This window comes from Echinops telfairi, unplaced genomic scaffold, assembly GCF_000313985.2.
Source record: "Echinops telfairi isolate 266 unplaced genomic scaffold, ASM31398v2 ScPeMD7_55;HRSCAF=186, whole genome shotgun sequence".
Classification (NCBI taxonomy): domain Eukaryota; kingdom Metazoa; phylum Chordata; class Mammalia; order Afrosoricida; family Tenrecidae; genus Echinops; species Echinops telfairi.
In genome coordinates this window covers 99,631-111,848 of record NW_022103953.1, presented here as the reverse complement: position 1 = coordinate 111,848, position 12,218 = coordinate 99,631, and the positions used below count along the sequence as shown (strand labels likewise).

Here is a 12,218-nt window from a genome sequence, read left to right as displayed (position 1 = left end):
GAGCTGCTAAGGCAGCTGCATCCTGGTGCGACCATCACAAAGCAAGAGACCCGAGAACTCGAAAGGCGAGGCTTCACCACCCATTTATCCCTCTGCCTTTCAACCAGCACCACATGTGATTATCGGCCAGGCTGGCACAATTAACTAACTCAGTGCCCAACTGGGTCCACTTGTTTAGTGGAAGTGGGAGAAATGCAACAATAAAGAGATGGATTGAGTCTGACCTCTGACACCCGTGGACCTGGTTCACAGGGACTAGAGGAGAAGATGAGAGCGGGTTGACTTGTCTGAAGTTCATGACCCTTTCCAAGGCGACTAAAGTTGTGGAGAATTTGTGAAGGGCCCATGATCTCAAGGTGAAGCAACCAATGGGCACTCTGGTGAGGCTAAGTGAGGCAGCAGTGGCCCACATTGAATTGAACAGACCCTATGAGATTGAGATGTTTGCGCCTATGAACTGGTGCATATTGCTGCTCTTACACATATATGAGTGTCAATGAATTTGTCACTCTCTTCTACCCGGACTAACAATAACATTCTGAGCTTAAACCTCTCTGTCTTAAATTTAACTGCCCCAAAAGTCCCCCTGAAAGCTATTTTTGAGTGGACCTTTTTTAAGAGATACCCCAAAGACACTAAGCTAAATTTAATGCTGAGGAACTTGGCTGTGGCCATCCACTGATCACAGAGAGATGTATAAACACATTTTGTTTGGTATAAACTCCATTCATAGGAACTAGAATCCTAGCAGAAATACTTTTTGACTTATTCCTCTTTATCGTGAACCAGTTGACCAGTTAGTATGGAGTCAATTCCAACTCACAGTGACCCTATGTCCCATACAGTTTTCAGTTGCTGGCTTTTTTGGAAATAGATTGCCATGCTTTTAGTCTGAGGAACCTGTTGGTAAGCTCAATTGCCAACCTTTGGTTAATATTTGTGACACCCAAAGAATCTTTTGAAAGTCAAATTTGCCTTCATATTTAATAACCCCTTTCACATATATAATAATAGTTTAGCATATAGTCATCTTTATTTCTAATATAAAAAATAATATACTGTAAAACCTGATATAGAAATACAGTCAACCCCCACAGTATTTTTTTCACTTTGGCTATAATACCGTCTGTGATGGAGAATGGAAAAAGGGGGAAATGGATGATATTTGTATTAGTCCGGGCTAACTAGAGAAACAAATCCAGGGAGACTTATATGTGTATAAGAAAGAGCTTTAAATAAAAGAGCAATTGTATATTGAGAAGAAATCCAAGCCCAGTCCATAAATCTGATATTAACCCATATGTTTGATATTAGTTCATAAATTTTTCTTTAGACTCATATAGTACATGCAATGACGCCGAATGCAGAAAGATCACAGGCCAGTGGGTGGAATGTCTGGTGGATCCAGTGGTGGTAGAAGCATCTCAGCATTGGCAGGGGTCTCTATGTGGTGCCCTCATCTCCAGGGCTCTGGCTCAATTAGCCTAGCTCCATGTGGCTTTTCAACAGGAATGTCTTACAAAAAGTGAGTGTGGGTCTGGCCTCTGGTGAGCTATTTATCTCCATAGCACCTCCAAATGAGATCATCAAGCTGCGATTTGTTTGACAGGCTAAATTTCACCTCTTCACAAGTTGACAGGAGCTTATGTAACTGCTACAATATTAAAGCTCTAGTGCTGAATGAACAAGTGTTAATAGGTGGCACCCAAACCGACAGAAACCTTGATGGATATGGATTGTGCAGGCAGATAGGTAAATAGTCTTAGATTGGTCACCTCATACATCTATTAATTACTCTGAATGTTGTAAGAATGAATTTGTGGGATTCCCTTATGGTTTGGTATGTACATTATAGCAAAAATGGTATTATAATATAGGTATTGTGTTTCAACTTTTCCTTTTTACTTAACAATACATATTGGATTCATTCAGTTTAGCAAAGTCATTCTGGGACCATTGTTCATGTCACATAGTATTCTGTTACATGAATGATTCATCCTTTAAAAAAACAAATCCCTTTAAGAAACTTTTAGGCTGTTTCCTTTTGTCTATTAGAAAAAAAATAAACTTGCCTTGGTACAAAGTTAGGTAATTTCCGTTATTTCTATTGGGAATAGCGCTACTATGAATATGGGTATGCCTATATCTATTCATGTCAGGACTCTTATTTCTCTAGGATCTATACAAATATTGGGATTGCTGAGTCATATGGTTTCTGTGTCCAACTTTTTAAGGTAGCATCATATTGTTTTCATGTATTTTACTATTCCATCAACAGTGTATGAGGCTTGCAGTCTCTCCACTGATTTGCCAGCATTTCTTTTTTGGTTTTTTGAAGTTGGTTATTAATGCTGGGGTGAGATGATAAGTCATTTTTGTTTAGATTTGCATCTCTTTAATAGCTGATGATCACAAGCATTTCTCCATGTGATGTTTGACCATGTGAATGCTTTCTTTGGTGAAGTGTCTGTTCATGTCCTCTGCCAATTTTTAATTGGATGTATTTGTCAATTTGCTATTAAAGTGTTGATATTATCTATACATTTTAAAGATTAGTTTCTTTGGTCTGTGTGTCCTCTTTTTTCCCTTTTGGATGAAATATTTGGATGATTGGATAAACAATGTTACATACACACAATGGAATGTTGAAGAATACCACAATGTTAAAGAATAATGATGTCTCCTCCTCCCACGCTTCTCCACACATGCTGCCTTGTTTTCAGGCCAAGTCTAGCTTAGTCTTCCCACATAAGGAAGGAGCCAAGAAGCTCCAGGAAACTGAGATGCAGAACTCAGGCTGAGAAAGCAGGGCAACGGGGGAAAACAGAGCAGCTCTGTGTAGGGTGAGCAGGCCTTGGCATCCAGCAATAACTGGCTGTTCAAGATGCATGAAGTGCTGATGATGGCCTATGGGAGCCTGGTGTTTGTACAGTTATTTATTTTTGTGCAGATGCAAATCATTCGCTTTGCAATGAAGGGGACCTCATGTCCATGTGGGACACTATGCCCTCAAGGATCTAAAAGACGAGATAGTGATATTCACTTATCCAGTATTCAGGATATCAAGTACGAACCCCAGCTCCTTGCAGATGAGGATATCAGCTGGAAACCCAGGGAAATCAAAATTGCTACAACTATCTGTGCAGGTCGAAAGCTCTGGACGCCATCTGTGCCTCTGAGATCCCATTTCATGCTGAAGAACGGCATGCAGGTTCCCTAATGGGCAGGACTTTTTGAATCTACCTGCTAGATCTTTGAAACACCAGTACTCTTTTAAGGGTGTGCGCAAGACCCTCATTGATACCCTGCTGGATGGATATGAACCAGCCCGCTATGGGACAGGGGTCTTTGGCCAGAGTGAGTACTTGCGCTATAACAAGGTGCTAACTGAGCTGGCCACCCCGGTCAAAGCACAAAGTGAAAGCTCTCAGTGGCACCATCAGTCAGCAGCCAAAAGATCTTATCCCATCTCCTGAAGTCTCTCAGACAACCCTCCAGGTGAGATAACTCCCCTCCATTCAGAGGAGCAAGCATGGCAAGCACTTTCTCAAACTGAAGAGCTTTAGAGACAACTATGATCCAGTGGAGAGTACGCTGATGGTACTGAAAGACTCTGGCTGTAGACTGAGCCAGAACTACAGTGCGCATGCTGGGCAATTCTCAAGCTATCTGGCTTGTAGGCCTGGATTCTGTTGCCCAAGGCTCCTGACATGTATAGAGCTCATGCCTGGAAGCCCTTGGGGGATGTTACAGAAAAACAACTAAAGCTTTCTTCCCACTAGCACTTTTTCTGGAGTTCATTTTTTACTTTTGGTGTTTCTCTCAAGCCTTCCTTAAAAATCCTCACCTGGTTTTGATTATGGTCCCTTGCCTTATTCAAGACTCTAATCTGAAAGGTTAGAGTTGAGATGAGGGTGCTTGGTGGCTTCCCTTTCCACCCTGTTATTGTTACAGGTAAACGGGATCTGCTTTAGGTTTGGGGCATCTCAAGTTGTTGGGTGGGGGAGGCAGACAGGAACTGGAAGGGCAGATTGGATGTTGTGGTGAGTGGCATTTGAAACAGTTTTACCCTGCTATTCCACATCAACCAAGATGTGTTGCTGGACACCTCTTCCTAAAATGTAAGGATCTGACATTCCATATTGTTGGGAATAAATTGAATAAAAGGAAGTGTTTTGATAACCTCATATAATGTCACCCCTATTCCTTTGTTGGGGATATGATAGAAAAATGGGAAGAAGTTGCTTCCCCTAACAAGCCAATGTACTGATCTGACTTTATAAATTGGTTATTTAATAAAATGAAGTACTTTTGTCAAAGAATAATGATGGATCTTCAGAACAGCCCCTAACATGGGTGAATCTGGAGGGCATTGTGTTGAATTGAAGAAATCCATCACAAAAGGACAAATAGGCTTCGAGACCACTTATTAAAAGTCAAGAAATGGTTTTCCCACTTAAAACAAGGTCTTCGAAGGTCACTAGGAGTAGGAGGGGAAAGCAGAGCAAATGACTGTCTATAGGATAAATGCAGCAAATTGAGTACAAGAGAAGGAAATATACAATAAGTGGGTAGGGGCAGCAAAAAATTGTGGGGATTACAATCAATGATATGAAATAAAATGTGTATGAATTAGTGAATGGAAAACTGATCTGCTCTTGGAAATTTCATACAATTTACAATAAAGAGTTTACAATAAAAAGTTGTTCTTGCTAAATCAATTTTCATAACTTATAATCACTCTATTTGATGTGGGAGAATTTTTGCATAGTAAATTCCTATAACAGGAACTGTTATAAAACATATGTAGTTTAAAGTTTTGGTATTTCCCAAGTGACCTCCATAATGGTCATACTATTTGATAATCTCGGAGTGCATTAAAACAAATGCCTGTTTTCTCATAGCCTGACCAATGGTATATAATTTACATTTAAAAATGTTTTCCTCATTGCATGGACTAAACGTTAACTCTTACTACTGTTCTCAATAAATCTTATCTAAGTGTTTGTTTAGATTTTAGTATATGATTATTACATACTTAATCTAACCTGTTTCCTCTTGTAAACCACTTAATTTTCTCTAATTATTCCCATTAAAACTTATGTATCCTTTTTCTGGTCTTCATTTTAAATTGATTTTCCTATGTAAATTTATTGCTGTTAATGAGAACCTATACAGCAAAACATACACCAATTCCAAAGTTATTACAAGTACAAGTCAGTGACATTGATTACACCCTAAGTTGTATAACCATCTCATTATCCTTTTCTGAGTTGCTCTTCCCCATTAATTTAAATGCACTGCCCCCTGAGGTTCCAATCTCAATTTTTGAGTTGCTGTTGTCAGTTTGATTCCATATAGATAATTCTTTAAAAAGCATATTGCTTAAGGCAGACTTTTTTACTAGTTAAGTGAAACTACTGCTTGGTTTTAAGACTTCAGGGGCATTTTTCGTCCAAGGTTTAAAAGTTAGCTCAGAGCAATAGCTTCAGGGGTTCATGGAAGCTTCATGTATCAGAATCCTATGGAATCTTTGATGAACATGTTCAGTAAGGGTAGCTGGGCACCATCCAGTTTGAGTCTCGTGGGAAAGCAGCAATTGTTCATGTAGGCAATTAGTCACACGTTCTATATCCTCCTCTGTGGGGAACAACAGATTTCTCTCAAGCTGTCTCCCACAAGTATATGCCAGACTTAGCTGCTTGAGAATGACTGTACACTTTGAAGTCATCAGGAGTGGATTGGGAGCCATTCTCCCTGAGAGTTATCAGCTGTCTACATCAAGCAGACACCACTGTTTATCCCACAACAAATAGGGCCCATTCCCTTCTGACATTGTTCCCTTAAAGGAGTGCCTGAAGGCAAGCCAGAGACCACTGTAGGATGACTAAGCTTAGGCTACCATATAGAGTCCAGGGTCCACCCATCTTGCCACACATGCTCCCCTATTCCCTCCCTTTACTATTGCATGCTCACCCCTAGGTCATCCCCCTCCTAGTGCTTGTATTGCCTATGTTGCAACCCCTCCCTATGATGTAGGTTGTTATGAATTGTACTGCCCCTTTCTGTGACGTGTGATTCTATAATGATGTCCCCCTAAAGTGATAGAATGCGTGGTTAGCAATAAAGAAGGGAGCGAGCTCCGGAGCCCAAGAGACTCTCCCCAGCTCTGGGGCTGAAGACTCTCCCTGATTCCAGGGGCCCTCTCTGGCTCTTGGGCCAGGAGAGGCTCCCCGGTTCTCGGTCCCCAAGGCTGCTCCTGCTCTCGTAGCCGGGTTCCCCCTACGAGGACCACTAAGTGGGGCGGAGGTGTGCAATGCTACCATGTAATGTGTCTGACTGTATTGTTGTAATATCTCTAATGCTCTCGATGACTTTAATACAATACTTGTATATCTCAACTGTACAGTTGTGCTTACTGAACTCGTAGGTAGTAGCAGCAGGTGGGGGCTGGCCCCTTACCCCACCTCCCTACCTACATTTAATTTAATACTACACTCCTCCTATTCCTGACTCTCTTTATTCTTTGCTGTTCCATGCTAACAGTATGTTGAATATCTTAATAGTAGTTTTCTATTTCTACAATGTGGGAATATGCCATGCATACAGTTTGAATTGTTTTAACAAAATTCTAATGCTTGCCTTCTTTCTTCTCTGGCAAATCCATCCAGTAGAACCCTAGGATTGTGAGAATATGCATATACAGTGCACAGGCTTGGTGGTATATCTACTGTTTTCTAGAACAGTTTTCCCTCCTTCTCTCATACCATTGCTGCTTTTCACTCATGAGCTATCTATCTATCTATCTATCTATCTATCTATCTATCTATCTATCTATCTATCATCTATCTATCTATCTATCATCTATCCATAGTCTGTTGTAAGCCAATAGATTGATGATAAAAATTCAGGTCTATGAATTTTTTTTGTATATGTTTATGACTATGAATTCTGTCACACTAAATCATTAATTATTTTCTAGGATAAGCATTCAGGAATGGATTTATGGGCTAACACGTGATTTAAATACACAAATTGCCTATATTCTGTATTTGGTAGACCAATTCAGATTTCATAACATGAAAAGAAGTGCAAACTTACTAGGGGGAGTGCAGAGCACAGATTTTCTGACTTCATGTCATAAAGCACTGAATCTGTAACATCAGAAACAGGCACCTCTAAGGAGGAGTAAATGGACTTCTACTCAGCCAAACAGCATGAAGGCCAGGTATTTAATGGAAAGCATGAGGTCTCATATTACTTACCCCCTTTCTTTCCTCCGTAATCTAGGTCCATGTCAAGGCCCTTTGCTTCCTTTTGGGGAGATCCAACCCAAGTTCCTATTGGCTCAACAGTGCACTTCCCCCTTTAAACTTTTCTCTGAATGGCTTCATATGAGAAGGGTTCTAATTCCTTAGCTATATAATCTATCCCACCCCTATCCTGGCTTAAAGGTCTACCCACAAGGAGTATGGCCCATTCCCAGGAAGACAGATCAGGGGAAAAGGCTCTTACAGACATTGGATTTGGGCTCTGGGTATTGTAAAGCTCCAGGTGTGTGGTCTCAAAAGAGACAAGTGAAGGCATATCTTCTTGTACCATGGACTCATGACCACATATGGGGGAAGCATCCAGAGGGCCAGAGGCAGATAGATCTAAAGGAGATATATCTTCAGGGTGAAGTACTGTTTTATACTCACATAATCCTGAAATAATAGTGATTTATGAGAATATGCTTAGATCGACATACAGGCTGAACAAGTGTGGGAGGGAAAGTGGGTGTGTGTGTGTGTATCAGAGAATACGCATATTTACCTCTGTTGCAATATATCCATGAATGTGGTAGAGCATATAGGAGGCAAAGGTATGGTTATTTCTTTGCCACAACAAAACTCCTTGAGGGAATGAGTTGCTGGGCCTGGGGGATCAGAATAATAGTCTTGGTGTATCAACATAGTTCACCAAAACAATTTTCTGCATCCTACTTGGGTAAGTAGTGCCTAGGATCTTAAGAGCTCATGAGTACGGGCATGAGCAATCTATAGCACAACCATTGAGGGACTAAAATCGAGACAGACTGAAAAAAATCATCCCAAAGAACTAATGGGCCAGACAAACACTAAGCGCCACACTCTGGAAACCATCCACAACTACATGGTGCCCAGCTGTCACTGCCAAGTGCTCTGAAAGGGATCACATTAGGAGGTCCTGGATAGAGTGTGAGACCAATGTGGAACTGGATTCAAAATCATGCACGCTATCAGGCTCACTGATCAGACAGAGATAAGTGGAAGGTTCATTGAGGCAATGGATTCTTTGAAACAAATGTGTATGAATTATTTAATGTACAATTGATTATCTGCTCTGTAAACCTTTACCTAATTCACAATACAAAGTTAAAAATAAATGAATGAGAACCTCAGGAAGAGGCTTTTTTGGCTCAGGGAGAAGGAGGTAAATCCTTTAGATACGTTGCTTAATCTTTATATAGTTTCTTTCTTTTTTTTTTGGTATAAGAAAGAGCTTTATTGAGAATATTGAGAAAACATCCCAGCCTAGTCCAGATCAAGTCCATAAGTCCGATATTAGCCCATTATATCCAATACCAAGCTATAAATTCCTCTTCAAATTCATGAAACACATGCAATGATGCCAAATGCAAGATGATCACAGGCCAGCGAGTGAAAAGTCTTGTGGATACAGTGGCAGTAGAGGCATCTCAGTTTATTAAGATGTAACATGGAAATAAACACATCTCCTTTGCAGGGTTTCTATGAGCCTAAAATAAGATAATGTCTCTCTTCAGGACACTAAGCATATTTGGGACCATTTCCATCAAGCTGGAAGAAGGTAGCTGACCTTCGGGATGTCTCAATCTTCCTGGGAACAATGTATTAAAATGTTTTACAAATCACATACTTTTTTCTAACTTTATGAGAAGCCCTTGTTCTCCCCTCCTTCAAGGCAAGGCCGGTGCAGGGAGAGTGGCAGCTGAACATTCTTCAGGTGGAACCGCCTCCTGGAAGACGCCACTGCTAGGGCTCTGGACTCAAACATGACGACTTTTTACATTTTGAATCTCTTTTCTTCCAGTGAAATACTTATGATAATAAGTCAAGCTTTTAAAGCACGTTACCTAGTGGTTACGTGTGGGGTTGCTAATCATAAGGTCAGTAGTTGGAAACTATCTGCCTCTCCGTGGGGGGAAAAACAGACTTTCTACTTCCATACAAAGCTGCAGTCTCAGAAACCCACAGCAACAGTTCAACCCTGTTTTAGAGGGTCGCGTTGAGTCACCAGGAACTCGATGGCAGTGAGTTTTTTGGCTATGTCAGGCACTTCTCTGAGACTGTACATGGATGAACTTATTTTAAAGTGACTGCATCTTTCTGATGAGTATAAGATGCTGCTTTTTAAAAGCATAGAAATATATTGTCAATAAAACAAAACTGGTATTCAGAAATCCTATTCATGTTTCAGGCTTTTTTTTTTTTTTTTTTTTTTACATTCAGACCGACCTGGTCCCAAAATACCCTGGGGACCAGAGTGGTGATGAAATGGAGGCTGAGAGGTGGGTTAACCTGGGAGTATAAGACAGGAAGAGACAATGCTTTAAAGATGAAGTAGAAAAGTTCAGTAGCTCCAGATAACAAGCGGCCCCTCCCTAGAAATCAAGGAAAGCAAATACCATTTTTCCTCGAGGAAGACGGAAGCAACAGAAAAGATTGACAAAGCCAAGTGTCTAAGAGGGGAAGGGGAAGAGGGAGCAGAGGGCGGGCCGACTTCTGCCGCGTTTTTGGTGGGAGTGGAAATTGGAGACCCGAGCTCATAGCTGACGTAGCTCTCACGTGACCCGGAGTCGACGTGTGCAGAAGTCCTGCTAATCTGGCCCTTGTTCCCATCAGGGTACCAGCTCCCTTTTGCTGTGCAGGCAGCAAGGCCGGAGGCCAAGGAAAGGAGTCAACTTGCTGGAATTGTGCAGGTTAGTATCAAGATGGGTGCTGCCGGGGGAGTCCTAGGGTGGGGGTGGCCTAGGGCACAGACTTGAAGGGGCCAGGGCAAGTGTGTCTTTCCACTACCGAGGTTTGCAGAAAATGATGACCCGTGGGAAAGGGAGTAGGACCCCGGGAGAAGGACCAGGAAACCGAAGCTGGCTTAAAAATATTTACTCTGTGCCACCTCGGACGGCTTTCCCAACACCCACTCTCCCCCCCATTCCCAGCCCCGCCTCAGAGAGTTTGGAAGCAATCCCCCTTTCCCACACTCTGATGACAAATGAGAGTGAACTCACACTGGGGAAAGAGAGGGGACTGAGGGGAACCAAGGTAGGAAACTTCATAACCGAAAGCCAAAATGAGGGGAGGTACGTGGGTTCGGCCCAGCGCTCACGGACCCACTGAGCGCTCGCCGCCCGCTCCCTCCTCTCCCCGCCCTTTTATAGTCTGTCTGCAGGTTGGTTGCTGCTCAGCAAGGCACACGGCTAGAAAAGGAAGAAGAAACTAACTGGATCAGTACTGGTAGGTGAGGAGAGCATCATAAAGACTTCTGGCGTGGAAGCGGGGGGAAGGGACAGAAGTTACAAACCCCGCTGCCCATCCCCCTCAGGCAGCTATGTTCTGGGCCCTGAAAGGCGGGGGATGGAAGAGTGGGGAGGGGAGGTAGGAAAGGGCGGGGTTAGGGAAGCCGCGGATTGCTGACTGGGCCTCAGGTGAAAGGTATTTGATAAGAGCTCTGAATCCAAAATGCCAGACACCTCTAGACACCAAGAACACTGATCCATTCACCAAAATTTTGACTTACTATTTCTCTTTGGCCACCTAGGGATACTTGTATTCCAAGAGGAATCAGCAGGGGGGAAGAAGACAAGAAAAAGAAAGCAAGAAAGGGAGGCAGACAGACAAAAGATGAAACCCTGTCAAAAAATGGAAGGACAGTCAGAGAATGAGAGTGAATTAAAGCCTCAGGAAGACCCGCAGCCTGAGGAAAAGCCAGAGGAGAAGGAAGGGCCAGAGGGGGAGGAAAACACAGAAGAAACTTTCAGAGAAAGGCTGATTCAGTCTCTCCAGGAATTTAAAGAAGATATACACAACAGGCATTTAAGCAAAGAAGATATGTTTAGAGATGTGGATGAAATGGACGAGATACGAAGAGTGAGAAATAAACTTATAGTGATGCGTTGGAAGGTTAATCGGAACCATCCTTACCCCTATTTAATGTAGTTTGCTGTGATCTTTATGAATATTAGCATTTGCATATAGCTTTTTGATTTACATTTTCCTGATACACCTTTCCCCATCCTCCTTTTAACTTGCTGGAGTTATTGGTTTTAAAAAGCATTTTATTATCTGCATCTTATTGTTCATTGTATTTTGACCCAATCTACAAGTCTCTGTTGTTTAATAGGGAAGCTTCACTCATTTGTGCAAAGAGAGGGCCCTGATAGGATATAAAATGGAGGGGAAAGTCACTATGTAATATGTGAATATCATATTTTTGAAGGTGAAGAGTGAATTTGTATATCATATATGCCTATAGAAAACATCTGAAGGATGAATACAACAAAGTAGCCTCTTGGTGGTGGGATAATGGGTATTTTTCTTTCATTTTTGCTTATGTGTATTTTTCCTTATTCCTACAGCAACATTATTGTTGTGTTAAAAAAAATAATAAAAGTTTTTAACAACAACAAAAAACAAACTAGCAGCACTTACATTTATTTCTAAAGACACTTAAAAAAAGAAATGAAAAAAAAACAACAACTGCCATCAAGTAGTAAAGCCCAACACATTCCTTTTGAATCTCCATTGGGCTGAATACCCAGACCTCTAGAGACTGACCATCCCACTACAGGTCAGAGAGTGAGATCCTTTACCTGATTTTCCTCCCCAAGGGGGATTGAAGGAAACTTTTTATGAGGGCAAAGATATGGCCTCCAAGTGCACTCACAAGAAACATTAGTTGTGATAGTCTTTGTCCCAGCTCTGACCATATTCTACATAATTAGGTCATTTGGGATTAAAGTAAACCGACCTGGTGGTAGGTGGGGATGATTTTTAGATAGCACACACATATTTAAGTTGTAATTGGCACCTATTTATTTGAATATGTTTTCATGAATACTGAGTGCAATGTGAAGGTAGCTTAGGGTGGTGTTATAAAGCCCCTTTTAAATAAGTCCATTGAAGAAGAGCAATAAGTAGGACACAATAGCAGAACTC

The 12,218-nt window shown here is 41.6% G+C and overlaps 1 protein-coding gene and 1 pseudogene across 2 annotated transcripts; both read left to right on the top strand.

The window, feature by feature from the left end:
* Positions 1-9,593, top strand: part of LOC101661489 — a 14,164-nt pseudogene extending 4,571 nt beyond the window's left edge.
* Positions 9,594-9,873: 280 nt separating this feature from the next.
* On the top strand, positions 9,874-11,697 carry TCEAL9 (transcription elongation factor A like 9). Of its 2 annotated transcripts, none has more exons than XM_045290794.1 (3): positions 9,874-9,982; positions 10,442-10,517; positions 10,822-11,697. In XM_045290794.1, the coding sequence occupies exon 3, from the start codon at positions 10,905-10,907 to the stop codon at positions 11,217-11,219; it is 315 nt and encodes a 104-aa protein (XP_045146729.1). In that variant the 5' UTR covers positions 9,874-9,982; positions 10,442-10,517; positions 10,822-10,904; the 3' UTR covers positions 11,220-11,697. The 2 variants fall into 2 exon arrangements, with proteins under 2 accessions (XP_045146729.1, XP_045146730.1); XM_045290795.1 differs by having other exon boundaries at positions 10,442-10,521.
* The last annotated feature ends 521 nt before the right edge of the window (positions 11,698-12,218 follow it).

Excerpts from the sequence above, each read along its gene's own strand:
- TCEAL9 (XM_045290794.1), top strand. The coding sequence starts at position 10,905 with ATGAAACCCTGTCAAAAAATGGAAGGACAGTCAGAGAATGAGAGTGAA.